This window comes from Talpa europaea (assembly GCF_964194135.1).
Source record: "Talpa europaea genome assembly, chromosome: 1".
Lineage (NCBI taxonomy): Eukaryota > Metazoa > Chordata > Mammalia > Eulipotyphla > Talpidae > Talpa > Talpa europaea.
Window position 1 is genome coordinate 53,633,826 of NC_140073.1, and position 13,548 is coordinate 53,647,373.

The 13,548-nt window shown below is 47.7% G+C and overlaps 1 protein-coding gene and 1 pseudogene across 2 annotated transcripts; one reads left to right on the forward strand and one right to left on the reverse strand.

Annotated features, from left to right (window-relative positions):
* The first annotated feature begins 399 nt into the window (after positions 1-399).
* On the forward strand, positions 400-1,040 carry LOC311182065 (ubiquitin-conjugating enzyme E2 variant 1-like; annotated as a pseudogene). The gene has a single exon. The product of its transcript is annotated as a ubiquitin-conjugating enzyme E2 variant 1-like (transcript).
* Positions 1,041-2,901: 1,861 nt separating this feature from the next.
* On the reverse strand, positions 2,902-4,191 carry FAM181B (family with sequence similarity 181 member B; the record flags this gene model as incomplete). Its single annotated transcript, XM_084230810.1, has 1 exon — positions 2,902-4,191. One exon carries the CDS (start codon positions 4,189-4,191, stop codon positions 2,902-2,904), a length of 1,290 nt encoding a protein of 429 aa, XP_084086936.1.
* Between the last annotated feature and the right edge of the window lie 9,357 nt (positions 4,192-13,548).

The window sequence follows — 13,548 nt, forward strand, 5'->3', positions numbered from 1 at the left end:
TCCCAAATCTCCCTCAGATAACAGACCAGCTTCCTGTCTCCAGAGCTCCTTCATATTTCAGTTATCAGATGTGCTAATCGGGGAATGGAGAAACTTCTTTACAAAGTTCACACTCATCACAATCCCCTTCCATGGGGACAGTGTGAGAATGGGGAGTGAGGAAACACAGGGAGGCAGAAACCAAAGGGCTGGTGGGGTGGGGGATGGGGATTGAAGTTGGGGAGGGAGGGAAGGAGGAAGTGGGGAGTGTATAGCTTGTAGGGGGAAGGCAATCACCAGGTAAATAGATGGGCCAAAACAAGAACAAGGGGCTCACAATCCTAATGGCTTCTGTGTGTAGAAACCATTTATATACACACACATACACACACACAAATATCAAATGCATGTACCTGCCAAACTAATCAAGCACTACAGCAGCCTCAACATTTAACTCATTCTTCTCTGCACTACCCAACAATATGTGGACTGAGATGTGGGGGCAATACACTCCACCTTCTCAGCTAAGGAAACTGAAATGCCAAAAAAAAAACAAAAAAAGACAAATATTGAAGTACCAGTTCCCCTCCCCCAAAGTGGTTGAAGAAAGGGAGAGACTAATGAGAGAAAGGCAAGATGGCAGCCACGCCAATGAGGGAGTAAAAGTCCCTGGCAATTTCCAACTGTTGGAAGAACTGGCAGAAGGCCAGAAAGGAGGAGGCGATGAGGTCTAGAAGATGACAAAGACGTGACGCAAGATAGACAGGGGCGACCAATGGGCTTCTCAAAACATTTTATGAAAACCGAATAAACAGCTTTAACATAATATGTGGATCCAAATACCCAGAAGCACCCCCTTTGTAAGACCTGTGACAAAAATTAATCTGAACAGAGTTAATAGTTCCAAGGGCGTGGTGGACCCAAGAGCCATCTCAGCGCTAGCAAAATGGCAGAATTCAGAAAGCATCAAAGTTGTATTGCAAGAGCTTTGGTGCCTAATGATGTCTAAAAATATGAAAAACCCTCAGCTACTACCGGAAGGACAGTGTTACAACAGTTAATCAAAAAGAAAACCCACAGTCAGCCCCCCCGCCACCCCGCCCATTTCAATTTAAACGGTCTTCATTTTCCACCCTAGTAAGCTTCTAATTGCATCATGTAGACCTCACAGGGCTGGAAAGTACGTCCCTTTCAAAGCAATTTATCTTAAGATACTGTAAATGATGCATATATATGTATCTATATCAGGCTCTAGCAAATCACCGTCCTGTCAAGTGTAACCACTGTCCATACAGTGAACTCTGGGGTCAAGAAATAACAATGGAACCTATTGACGCTGATCTCCATCATAACCCGTGGGGCTCATCTACCTCAACTGTGAAGACACCTCACACAAGTACCTTGCTGCTGATTACATGGCCTGGGGTCTCTGCCTTCTCCCTGCCCCACCCCACCTCAAACCCTTCTCTCCTGCAGCAGCCCTCCAACTTCGGGTGCTCATTAGAGTCCATGTGTCAGGCCACAGCCTGTGGGACTACTGCTGGGTGTGTGGGCTGCGTGGTCTGCAACCCTCTCCTTTCTTAAGTCTTAAATGAAGCTCCCCTTCCAAGTCATCATCCTAGTCCCACTTTCCACTACTGCCCTGGGCAGCCCTCTCCACCCCCTCTGAAACTGGCCTTTGGTGAGATTTAGGGCTTTTCTCCATAGCCTCCCCCCACCTTGATCAAGGGGTGCTGCTTTTCCCGTCCCCCGCCAAAAGTCCTTTCTGCAGCGTCATCACCCAATGCCCCCCATGACACTTCATTGCTTTGCCAGATATCATCAGGTAAGGTTGGAAAGAGTCTCTGACCACTTGCTTTTTAGTTTTGGAGCCACTTTATTTACTCCCCATCAGCCTGGGAAATGAATGTTGGGTTCCCAGCCCTGCCTCGGCTGTCACCCTCAGCCCATGGACTTTTAGCGAAGGTTTTGCTAAGATGGAAGAACAGTCACCAGGGTTATTGAGACCTGTCAGCCCTCAAAGTCCTTGGTGATTATACCTGGAGCAAGACCACGGGGAGATACTTGTAGCCCGTGCACGGACACACACACACACACACACACACACACACACACACCATCCCTCTGAATGATTGGTTTTCTTTGCCTGTAATTACTTTTGCTTTTCAAATACTGAATAAATTTAAAACAGAAAAAGGAGAGCGATGGACCCCAGGCTTGCCACATTCAAACTTCCGAAGGAGAGAAGCAAAGCAAGCAATGACACTTACAGGAGTGCAGAGAAATCCAAGAAGGCAGGCAGCAGAAGCAAACTCAGGAGGACGCGAGCAAGGAGACCCGCACCCAGGACCCCGCGCGCAGGGAGCCGCATGGACCACCCGCCCGGCGCCGCTCTTGAGGGCGAGGCAAAGAGACCACAAGGAAAATCCTCCTCTAAGAAAACACCCTAAGCAATGAACACATATCTCCGCTCCGTTCTTTTCAATATAGGTTTTAATTCATAACGCACTCAGCGAGGGGGCGGACAGAGCGGGGCGGGGTGTGAGAAGGACAATCGCGCTAAATACACTGACCTTTTGCTGAAAAGTTGGAGAAGGGGCAGGTGGCACAGACGCTCCCCTCGCCCCTCCTGCTATCCCCCCCAAACCCCAAACTCCTGGGTTCTCGCCTGCCTGGTCCAGAAAGAAGCTACCAACCGCTTCTTTTGTGTTTGTTGTTGTTGTTGTTGTTGTTTGCTTGTGGTTTGGACAGTTGAGGTTGTGATTAAAACAACCCCCAACGCTTCCTCATCTCCATTTCTGAAGTTTCTTTTATGAATTGAATTTTTTAAATCCCGTTTCATCTCCACGTGCAAGTTCAGAAGAGCCGGGAGGCCGAAGCGCCCCACGGCAGTGCCCGGCGGGCGAGGAGCGCACCCCGCGGTCAGTCCGGGCGCGCCCCCTCCTCCCCGGCCGCCCCTTCCCAGACCCCGTCGGGTCTCCAGAGGCCGGAGAACGCGGGGCGGCCGTACCCGGCGCCGTACTCGTAGGACACCTGCTGGGGCGGGGCGGGCACGTCCGAGAAGTCCCGGGCGCAGTCCGAGAAGAACGGGGCGAAGGAGGCCACGAGGCCGGGCCCGTCCTCCGCGCCCGGGGAGTCTGCTGGGGCGGGGTACTGGGCCCGCAAGGGCTCATTCAAGGTCAGGCCGCCGCGGGGGGCAGCAAGAGGCGGCTTCTTGGTCTGCGGAGCGGCCGGGACGCCCCAGGGCTCGGGGTACAGCAGGCTCCCCAGCATCGCCGGCGGGGGCTCGAAGAGGCCGGGCTCCAGCTCCGGGGGTCCCCGCAGAACGGCTCCGCTGGGGAACACGTCGAGGGGCTCCGCTGCGGCGAGTAGGACGCCCGCCTCGGAGGTGGCGCCGTAGTCCTGCCCCAGCAGCTCGAAGAAGCCCAGCGCCTCCGCGCCCCTCTCCAGGCCGCCCGCGCCCGCGCCCGGCCCCGACGGGGCGCACGCGCCGCCCCCCGCGCGCGAGGGCTCGGTGAAGAAGGACGGGGGCAAGTTGCGGGCTCGCAGCGGGACCTTCCTGGCGCCGGGGAGCGCCGCGCCCCCCGGGGGGCCGATCGCGTCCCCGCCGACGCCCCCAGAGCCCGTCCCGCCGAGCCCCGCCGGGGGTGCCGCCAGCGCGCCCCCCACCGGCTCGGCGCCCCCGGGGACGTGGCGCAGCGAGTCGAAGAGCGCGGCCAGGCTCCGGCTTTGCAGACTGGCAGCCGCCGCGGCCTGCGACGCCTCCCTCCGAGGGGCGACCTTGCCGGGGGCCGGGGCCGCGACGGCCGGGGCGCAGGGCGCGGCGAGGGGCCGCTTGGCGGGCGCGTCGGCGGCGCCCGGGGAGGGCGGACCCGGGGGCGCGGCGCCCATGAGGCCGCTGCAGCGCTTGATCTGCTTCTGCAGGTACTTGCGGTGGTTCACCTTCCGCTTGGACTTGCCCGGCTTGTCCAGGGCCAGCTTGATGTTGCTGGACGCCGAGTCCATGAAGCTGAGCAGGTCGCGGGTGGCCTCGCGCACGTCCCCGCCCTCGGCGCCCGCCAGCAGCGCGCGAGCCGGCGTCCCGGGCTCCTCGTCCTCGAAGCAGCAGCCCTTGTCCAGGGCTCCGAAGGAGCCCCCCAGCCCGTCCGCGGAGCCCCCGAAGCCGAAGGGCACGAAGGGGTGCGCGCTGAGGAGCGCGGCCTGCACCGCCATTGCCGCGGCTCCCCGGGCGCCCGCCGCGCGCCCCGCGCCCCCCGGCCGCGTCCCGCCCGCCGCTCAGCCCCGGCTCCAGCCCCGGCTCGGCGCAGCCTCTCCGCTCCGGGCCGGCCGGGCAGCTCGGCCTCCCGGGGGAGCTCATTAGGTCTTGTACGCGAGGGGCGGGGGGAGCGCGCGCGGCCGCCCCGGGGCGACGGGGAGGGGCTTCCTGGGAGGGGCCGGGGCCCGAGCGGGCTGGGGCGCGGGGTCGCTCCTGCAGATTTCGGGACTCGCGGCAACTCGCCGCCTTAACCCCTTCGTCCCCGCGCGCCCCGCGGCGATGCTCTGCTCTGCTCCGCCCGCGCGCAGAAGTGAGGTGGGAGAGCAGGGCCCCCCAGCGCCGGCCTCCGTGACCGCCACCCCCTGGCGAAGGGGGCTTCCCCGGGCTGAGAAGGCGAACCCCCAGCTCTGGGGACAGTGAAGGCCGCTCGCGGCTTGTGCTGGCCACTGCTGAGCATTAGCCTGTGGAACTTTGGAACGAAGCGTTACCAAGTTTGGGGGTTCCCTGGTCCTTGACTATAGCCGCGGAAGAATTTAAAGCCACGTAGAGGCAAAGGAGAGCAAATTAGAAAAAGTGACCCCAGGAAGAGCTGCTGGCGGGCAGAGTCCATGGAAGAACAGCGATGAGGAAAGGCAGGGAGGGGAGTCCTGGCTTCAAGGAGGTGCACGGGGACTGCGCACCCTGTAGGACTCTGAATCTAATGGGTATTTTCAGTCTGAAAAATATCTCTAATTCCCAGAGTCAGCTAAGCTCTAACAAAATAACATGCAAAATAAATGGCATGTGAAAAGATTCATATGTAAAAGTATCTTCCTTTCCAGAGCTCTGGCGTTCTAGGCATCCCATCCAGGTTGATTTGGAGACCCTTTAAGTCTAACTCAAATGCTGCCTGTCGTTGCAAGCTGCACCGGGGGTGCCTCTGGGAAGAGCTGGTGGAGACATAGATTGCATTATTCTGTACAGTCTCCTTCCACTTCCTAAATGAGTGCCATGGACAAGTCTTCCGAAACCTCTGTTCCCTCGTCTGAAAAGATGGGAATGGTCATGACTGTTTTTTGATTATTCGTGAGACGCCCATGATATAACAGGCAAATAATACCGATGAGTCACACTTTTCTTCATCTGCGCAGTGAAGAGCATCTCAAGGTTCTTGTGAGAGGGCTTGTATGAAGCGCCTGACACAACATAGCAACTCAGCAAATATGCGAGTTCTCTATTCCTTAGGTAACATCCATCCCCTTCCAACCCATTATCTTAAAATATCAGCATTGTTTCTTCTTTCTCCCAACAAAGTGAGTGATTATTTTCAAGGGCAAGAGACCAGTAATACTTGTGGATTGTAGAAAGTGAGCAAAAGGCAGTGTCCTAGAGGAAAGTGAATGCTGAAATTAGAGCCAGATTAAGGCTGGAGTCTAATGTTGTCCCTTATTTTCCAGCTGACGATAGACAAATCACTTAAACTTCTGGATCACAATGATCCCGTCCAGACAATGGGAATGATGATATGAACTTATTTGATAAGGCCATTGCAAAAATCAGTGAGATCAGGGAAGGGGAAGTTCTATTTGTCTTCTATGCACAAATAGAAGACATTCGTGGCTTAGGCGTTCTATAGCCTGATTCACAAAATCGATTCTTACACAAAGAAATATTCATTCTTGCCCTTATTCATCTCTGTGCTAGTACTGGGGACAGAGCACCAGAAAGCATTCCATCCCTTTCTGGTGTAAAGACAAATATGCAAATGATTCATTTCCATACATGTGATACCTTTCTCAGTCAAGTCTTCCGAGAGGCATCCCAAAGGAAGCCTGCAAGGACAGGTAGCATTTGAGCTAAGACTTAAATAATGCGTTTCAGTGTGCCCCGGGGAAAAGCAGTGTCTCTGGGAATGGCATGGGCAGAACCATGGTTCTATGAAAGCAAGGATGTGTATGCAAAACAGGAGATAATAAAGCAACAAAGAGCAACTTCTGCTTGAAATAGCTCTATACCTGAGACTTAAATCTTCAGGGCTTCAGTATCCAACTAAGTTGTATGTGGAGACCCCACATCATGGTCTCAGTTGCTTTCCCCCTTGATCTTTTCTTTGGGGAAGAGCTCTATCTGGGGTGAAATTACTTTCAGCAAAGTCAGTGACCATCTCCTCGAGACCCATCAGCCCCTCCTCCTACATCCTGAGTGAGCACGCACACTTAAGTAGCTTTGACATCAATACATTTCACTTCCTATGGGGCAAAGGGACCCTGCTCCAGTCTACACCAAGCCTCTCTGCAAAGCTCCAAACTGGACTCTTTCATCCCAGTGATACCTAATGCTGAGCAAGTGGGATTAGTCTCCTTGGGAACCAAGCCCCCCAGCGGCTCAAGGGCTGAACTCACCCCAAACCGTTTGAGAGAATTGAGATTTCATATTGTTCATTTACACTTGGATTTCAGGACATTACTTAGACAAAAGCCCACCTGAGAGCTGCCCCCTTTCTTGTGGGTAAATACAGCAGCAAGATCAAAAGCTGACTTACTTATTTTGTTTTCCTTTTTGTAACTTTAATCATATTCCCTGCAGGATAATCTTAGTCTGCAGCGATGTCAGGAATGCACATTCATAAAGGGAGAAGTAATTATGCATTTTTTCCTCACTCTTCTCATACCAATTTCCTGTCACTCAATATTTTTGGAACCTCAAATAAACCAATTCCTTGGTTTTACCACAATTTATGAAGTATCACAATCATCATAAAATAACATTACCTTACGAATTATACATCTTTAAAAAATGTATCTCTTTTTCTTTTCTCATTTTTTCCCTTGCAAATCAAATTCCACTAACACCAGATCTTAATTTCCATCTTAAAATATTAGGTGCTATTCTGGCTACCTGTAATTGTATCATAAACTACCCCAAGACTGAATGACTTAAAACAATTACCATTTTATTCTGTCTCACAATACTATGAGTCAGTAGTTTAAGCAATGCCAAGCTGGGTGATTCTTTTGGCCCATGTGACAATAAATGGTTTGGAAGATCTAAGATGGCATCACCTGTGCCTACACGTGCAGGCCTATCTGGCGTGCTGGTGTGCGAGCACTCGGGAACTCCTGAGTCAGTACCACAAGAGGCTCCCTGCAGCACCTGCCAGGCTTCAAATTCCCAAAACTTATCTTCTGCTACATTCTTTTGGTCAAGCCAGTTCTCAGGGACAGCTCATATTCTAGGAGAAGGAAACTAGACTCCAATCCTCAAGTAAAAAAATAAAAAGGAATTTGGTGTGGGTCTTAAATTTCTTTTGCTTTAAACACCACACCTCTTTGTTTTCTTAGTAATTGGTTTGTTAAAGAAACTAGGTCAGGGCCTTGTCATTTACCACTTGATTACTTGCATCCATCCCCACGGTGTCATTGAGCCTATTTTTTTGGCCCCTACATTTCATGTGAAAAATAGACTGTGGGGGGGCCATGCTTGAAACTAGCCCTCTCTGAATATGCCTTGGGATGTTTGACTTTGAACCCGTAATTTTTTTTGAGTTATAAAACAGAACTAAGGATTTATGAAGCAATTTTTGTATAAAGCAAAGTAAAATAAATGAATCTAACTGTATTGAATTGGTGGCATAACATATAGAGAGGATTTTTTAAAATTTTTTTGTTACTTAATATATTTTTACATCATTCTTTTTTAAAAAAGATTTATTTATTTATACAAGAACTGGGGTACAGACCAGAGGCACAGGAGGGTGAGAGAATTCACCAGAGACAGAGTGGGGAGCAGAACAGGCAGATGGACCAAAGACACTACTGAGGGGAGCAGCGGGCGAGGCAGAAGAGGTCTGCTGCACCATGTGGGTAGCTCCCTGGCTGGCCGGGAATTGAACCCGCGCTGCAGAGGCGGCAGACAGCTTCACAGCGCGGCGCTCAACCCGCTGTGCCACTGGGGAGGCCCCAGATTTTTTTTTAAGTGAATTTTAATAGTAATTAGACTGTTCATCCCTATTGGGACATTATTTCAAGGACACAAAATGACCACAGAAAAATAAAACTACCAATTATATTATTAGTAAGAATATTAACATTGTTATTCAGAAACTACTATGCATATATATTTCGTATAATATACATGATATATAACTTACCATATAATATATCACATATGTAATAATGTAATAAGAAGATGAATCTGATCAAACCTCTATAGCCACTAATCATATACAGGAAACACAACAACTGTAATCTATTATAATGGCCCCAAATGAATTGCTGATGCTTGGTCCAAGCCCCTTTACAATATGGCACTGTCACTCCTCCCATTAACAACTGGGGTCTGTTTCTCCACACCTTTGAATCTGTGCTAGAGAGAGTGCACAAGTTCCAAACTTTTGCAACTTTGCAAGGTAAGAGGCTTTGCAGCCTCTGCTTTCACAATATCGCACACTGAGTCACTGTGCTCTGAACAATCCCAGGAGAAACAAGGTACCCTGATGACACTCAACATCCAACACGCCAGTGTGGCCATTTTGAACCTTCAAACCCAGCAAATCACCAGATAACTGAAGGAACATGAGTGGTTTCAGGAAAGATCTGCCGAAGTATCATGCAGATTGCCAATCCATACCATGATGTGAAATATTAAATTTTAGTTTGAAAGGCAGTAAGTTTTGAGATGGCTTGTTATGCAACAAATTTCATGGGCTATTTTTTTTTTTAAATAATAGACTTCACTGTAGAAGTATACTCCAACACTCTACTTAATCTATCAAAAGCAATAGAAGCAATGAAATCAGTTCATTGTAACTGAACACCTTGCACATATCTCGGGTGCAAGATTATACTTGCCCTGCCGCTTCAACTGACATAATGAATGTGAAAGCACTTTGCAAACTGGAAAGTATCCTACCAATATTTTTTTTTTAATGCCATAGGCTTTCCAAATATTGCTAACCCAGGGCAGCCATGCCCCGGTTAAAAATACTGGCCTCTCCTTACTAGATAATCACTCAATGTTTCCTAAACTGTGTTCTCCATCCCCTGCTTATCATCAATGATCACTGAGGTGAATCTCAGGCAGCCTGTTGTTTCCAAAAGAAAAGAAGTTGAAACAATTTTGTGGATGTAGGATTCATGAATTTTAAATTAAAAATTAATTATGGCTGTCACAGAGATCATTATTCATACTTTATAATCATATCTTAATGGTTATACATGTATTACAAGGATTACAAATATTTGCCCCTATTAAATTACATGATCACTTGATGAATAAATGTGGTCTTCACCTCATTTTTACCTACTTTACACATTACAGTTTTTATTGATTACATTTTCATTTTCTTCATTTATTAATATATTATATACATACATTATACATTATTAATATTAATATATTACATTATAACAAATTTATGAAAATGGATTAGTGATTTAAAGGCAGTTTTTGTGGTACTAAATCTCTAAAAATATTTATTATTTTTTTTTTTTAAATATCAACTTTTTTTTTTTTTTATAGAGGCATGCTTTATTTATTTGTTTGCTGGTTTGTTTGTTTGTTTTGTTTATACATGCACTGGGTACAGTCAGAAGCGCGGGAGGGTGAGAGAATTCACCAGAGCCAGAGCGGGGAGCAGAGCAGGCAGAAGGACCGAAGTACACTGCTGAGGGGAGCAGCGGGCGGCAGGAGAGGTCTGCACGCCATGTGGGACCCTCCTCTGGTGGCCGGGGAGCAGCCGCGGATCGAACCGGCGCCGCAGAGGCCGCGCGCAGTTTCGCAACCCAGCGCTCAACCGCTGCGCCACCGGGGAGGCCCTCTAAAAATATTTAAAACATGATAACTATAGTGAACAAGACAAGTAAAATGTATAAATATAAAATGTATATGCTGGTATAAATAAATCTATAAGTGTAATGATTTGTATAAACACCAAAAAAAAAGCAAGAAGAGGGCCTCCCTGGTGGTACGGGGGATTAAGCACAGCACTATGAAGTTATCCGCAGCCTCTGCAGCAAGAGTTCAATCCCTGGCCGGCCAGGGAGCAACCCAAATGGCAAGGCAGACCTTTCCTGTCTCGCCCACTACTCCCCTCAGCATTGATTGTATTTCAGTCAATATGCCTGTTCTGTTCCCCGCTCTGTCTCTGGTGGATCCTCTCACCACCCCCACCTCTGGCCTGTACCCCAGGTCTTGTATGTATATAAAAAAAAAAATCTTAAGAAAAAAAAAAGCGAGAAGAAACTTAGAAATTTGCTGATTTGGGTCACAATGTGCAAGATAATGTCAGGCTGACCTAATAAGGCATGTTGGCCAACCGGATAAGCAGCCTGAGGGTCTTGAGTAACAAACTTTTGCTCAGTTCCTGGTATAAATCCTGCTTCGTGTTAGACCATATACTGCCACGAAGCAAAAAGGATGGGCCTCCCCGGTGGCGCAGCGGTTGAGCGATGGGTTGCGAAGCTGCCCGCAGCCTCTGCAGCGCCAGTTAGATCCCCGGCTGCTCCCCTCAGCAGTGTACCTCGGTCTTTCTGCCTGCTCTGCTCCCCGCTCTGGCTCTAGTGAATTCTTCCACCCTCCTGCACTTCTGACTGTACCCAGTGCTTGTATAAATAAATAAATAAATAAATCTTTAAAAAAAAAAAAGGACCTGGGAGCTGGGGGGTGGGGGGGGTTTGCCTGATTTCCCCTGACCCTTTACTCACTCCTTCCTATACAGCTACCAGTGCACCACAGATAACCGCCCAGGAATTTCACACTTCTGTACCTCCTGCTTGCTATGTTCCTTTGCTGAGACCATAAAAACTCTGTTATCCTTCTGCCTGGGGCTCAGACTTTGGAGAGCAATCTCCTCTGGCCATAAAAATCTTCCCTCTTCCTCTCTGAGTGCTGCCTGGTTGCCTGATGGAAATTTGCCAGTAACAACAGGGCCCAGGAAAGCCTCCAGACTTGAATAAGCAAGAGTGAGGAGAGGGACCTAAAATAGGAAATTGTTTGAAAGCTTATATAAAAAGCAATTATATTCCAAGATCCCTGTCTCTGTCTCATGCAGCTACATCATAACTACCGGGAGTGAAGATGGATTTTTATTATCTATGGAACTGAACCAGTCTAGGGAATTCCAGGCATAAGGGAGAAAGAGCAAAAGCATCATTCTGAAAACAAGGAGATTCAATAAGGGTTAATATTATGACTCTTCTTTCCACTAAGTTTCTAGAATGTTTGCAGCAAATCACATATTCCTCAATCAGGAAATTAGAGTGGTCTTATCTGAGGGATGATTAGCACAAGAAAAAAGATGGGTTAATTTCCAATAAGATTTTTAGTTAAATATGCATAAATATATACTGACTTCCAAAGTTCATCAAGTACTTTGGCAATGTCTTCAACATGGATGACAGAATAAAGCAAAGTGGAAGAAGAGAATTGCAGAGGAGACTGACCATGCAAAGAAAAAAAGTAAATTTGTAATTTATAAATTAAAGAGGTAAAATAAGGTTAAAGAGGTAAGAAAAAATACTGCCAAAACAAAAATTAGACGCTACGTAAAAGTAAAGGGATTAAAAACAAGAGCTATTATTTTTTCCCCTGATGTCTTATTTTGTTCCCCTATATTCCTGCTATAAGTGAAACCATCCGATAGTTTTCTTTTTCCTTCTGGCTTATTTCACTGAGCACAATTCCTTCAAGTTCCATCCATGTTGCTGCAAATGGCTTGAGTTTATCTTTGTTGATTGCTGGGTAATATTCCATTGTATATGTACCACATCTTCCTGATCCTGTCATCTATTTTGGGGTATTTGGGTTCTTTCTAGCTTTTACAGGTTTCTAGGTTTTGTATAATAACAATACAAAACACAACAAAACAAAAACAAACAGACAATTATAAACCAGAGACATCCTGCAGGGGAGGAGGAGGGAGAGAGATCAGAGGGAGGGAGGGAGGAGCACAAGGGACTGAGGTGATGATGCACGGGTGCCTTGGGGAAGGAAACTCTGTGGGGACAACACCTGAGGTGGGGGGAAGCAAACAATTGTTTAAAAATGAACAATGAGGGCCTCCCCAGTGGCGCAGCGGTTGAACGTTGGGTTGCAAAGCTGCCCGCGACCTCTGCGGCGCCGGTTCGATCCCCAGCTTCTCCCCTGCCACCTGAGGAGGGTCCCACATGGCGCGCAGACCTCTCCTGCCGCCCGCTGCTCCCCTCAGCAGTGTACTTCGTTCCTTCTGCCTGCTCTGCTTCCTGCTCTGGCTCTGGTGAATTCTCTCACCCTCCCGCGCTTCTGACTGTACCCAGTGCATGTATAAACAAAACAAACAAACAAACAAATAAATAAATAAAACATGCCTCTATTAAAAAAAAATAAAAAATAAAAAATGAACAATGATGTAAAATATATATAAATAAAAAACCAAAAAAATAAAATATATAAAACAAGAAAGAGCCCTTAGAAAATTGTGGTAATATACTTTAAAAATACAATAGAAGGATAAAGTAAGGAAATCTAGAAATAACAAAAAGTCAAAGAGATATTCAACATTAAGACTATAGGAATTTTAGCAGCAGATCTCCTGCCCGCCTGTGCCTAGGCAGCTGCGCCTCTTCACCCCCTTCCTTCGCAAAGCAGCAGAGGCAGCTTCCTCCCAACTCTGCCAGCTGTGACTATGTAGATTTTCTTTTTATTTGTTTTAATAAACCCATCCCTTCCCAGGGCAGCTCTTTCTGCATGCTTGTATCTGTACAAGTGTCCTTTACTCTTCTTCCCCTTTTTATAATAAACCTGCCCTTTTGGACATATATTTTAAAAAAAGACTATAGGAATTTCAGAGAAAATATCATCAGAGGCATAAAATAAGAAACATTCTAGAACTGAATGACTCTACAAGCTGAAAGACAATTGCACCTCCCCTTTCACTGCACAAAGATGTGATATTCAATCTTGGTCAGTGGGATATTGACAGAAATCTAGTCTTGGAATTCTAGGAAAGTCAACCCTCACCTATGTATTAAAAAGAGAAGTAAAAGAAGAATGTTATATGCAGCTTATACTGGGAGCACCGGCGGTCATCTCAGGATCAAGCCTGAGAACAAGATCAACGGGCAGAGCAAAAATCCGAAAAGTACCTGGATACTCAATGACATAATGCCACTGCATTGACCAACCCTAAAACTTCTCAGCTACAGATTTCAAGAATACAATAATAAACCTACTTTGAATTGGGTATAATGTTGCTTGCTATCTAGAGCAGTCTAAATTCTGTAAGAGGGCCTCCCTGGTGGCGCAGGGGTTAATGCAGCACTATTAAGCTATTGCCAGCCACTGAAGCATGAGTTCAA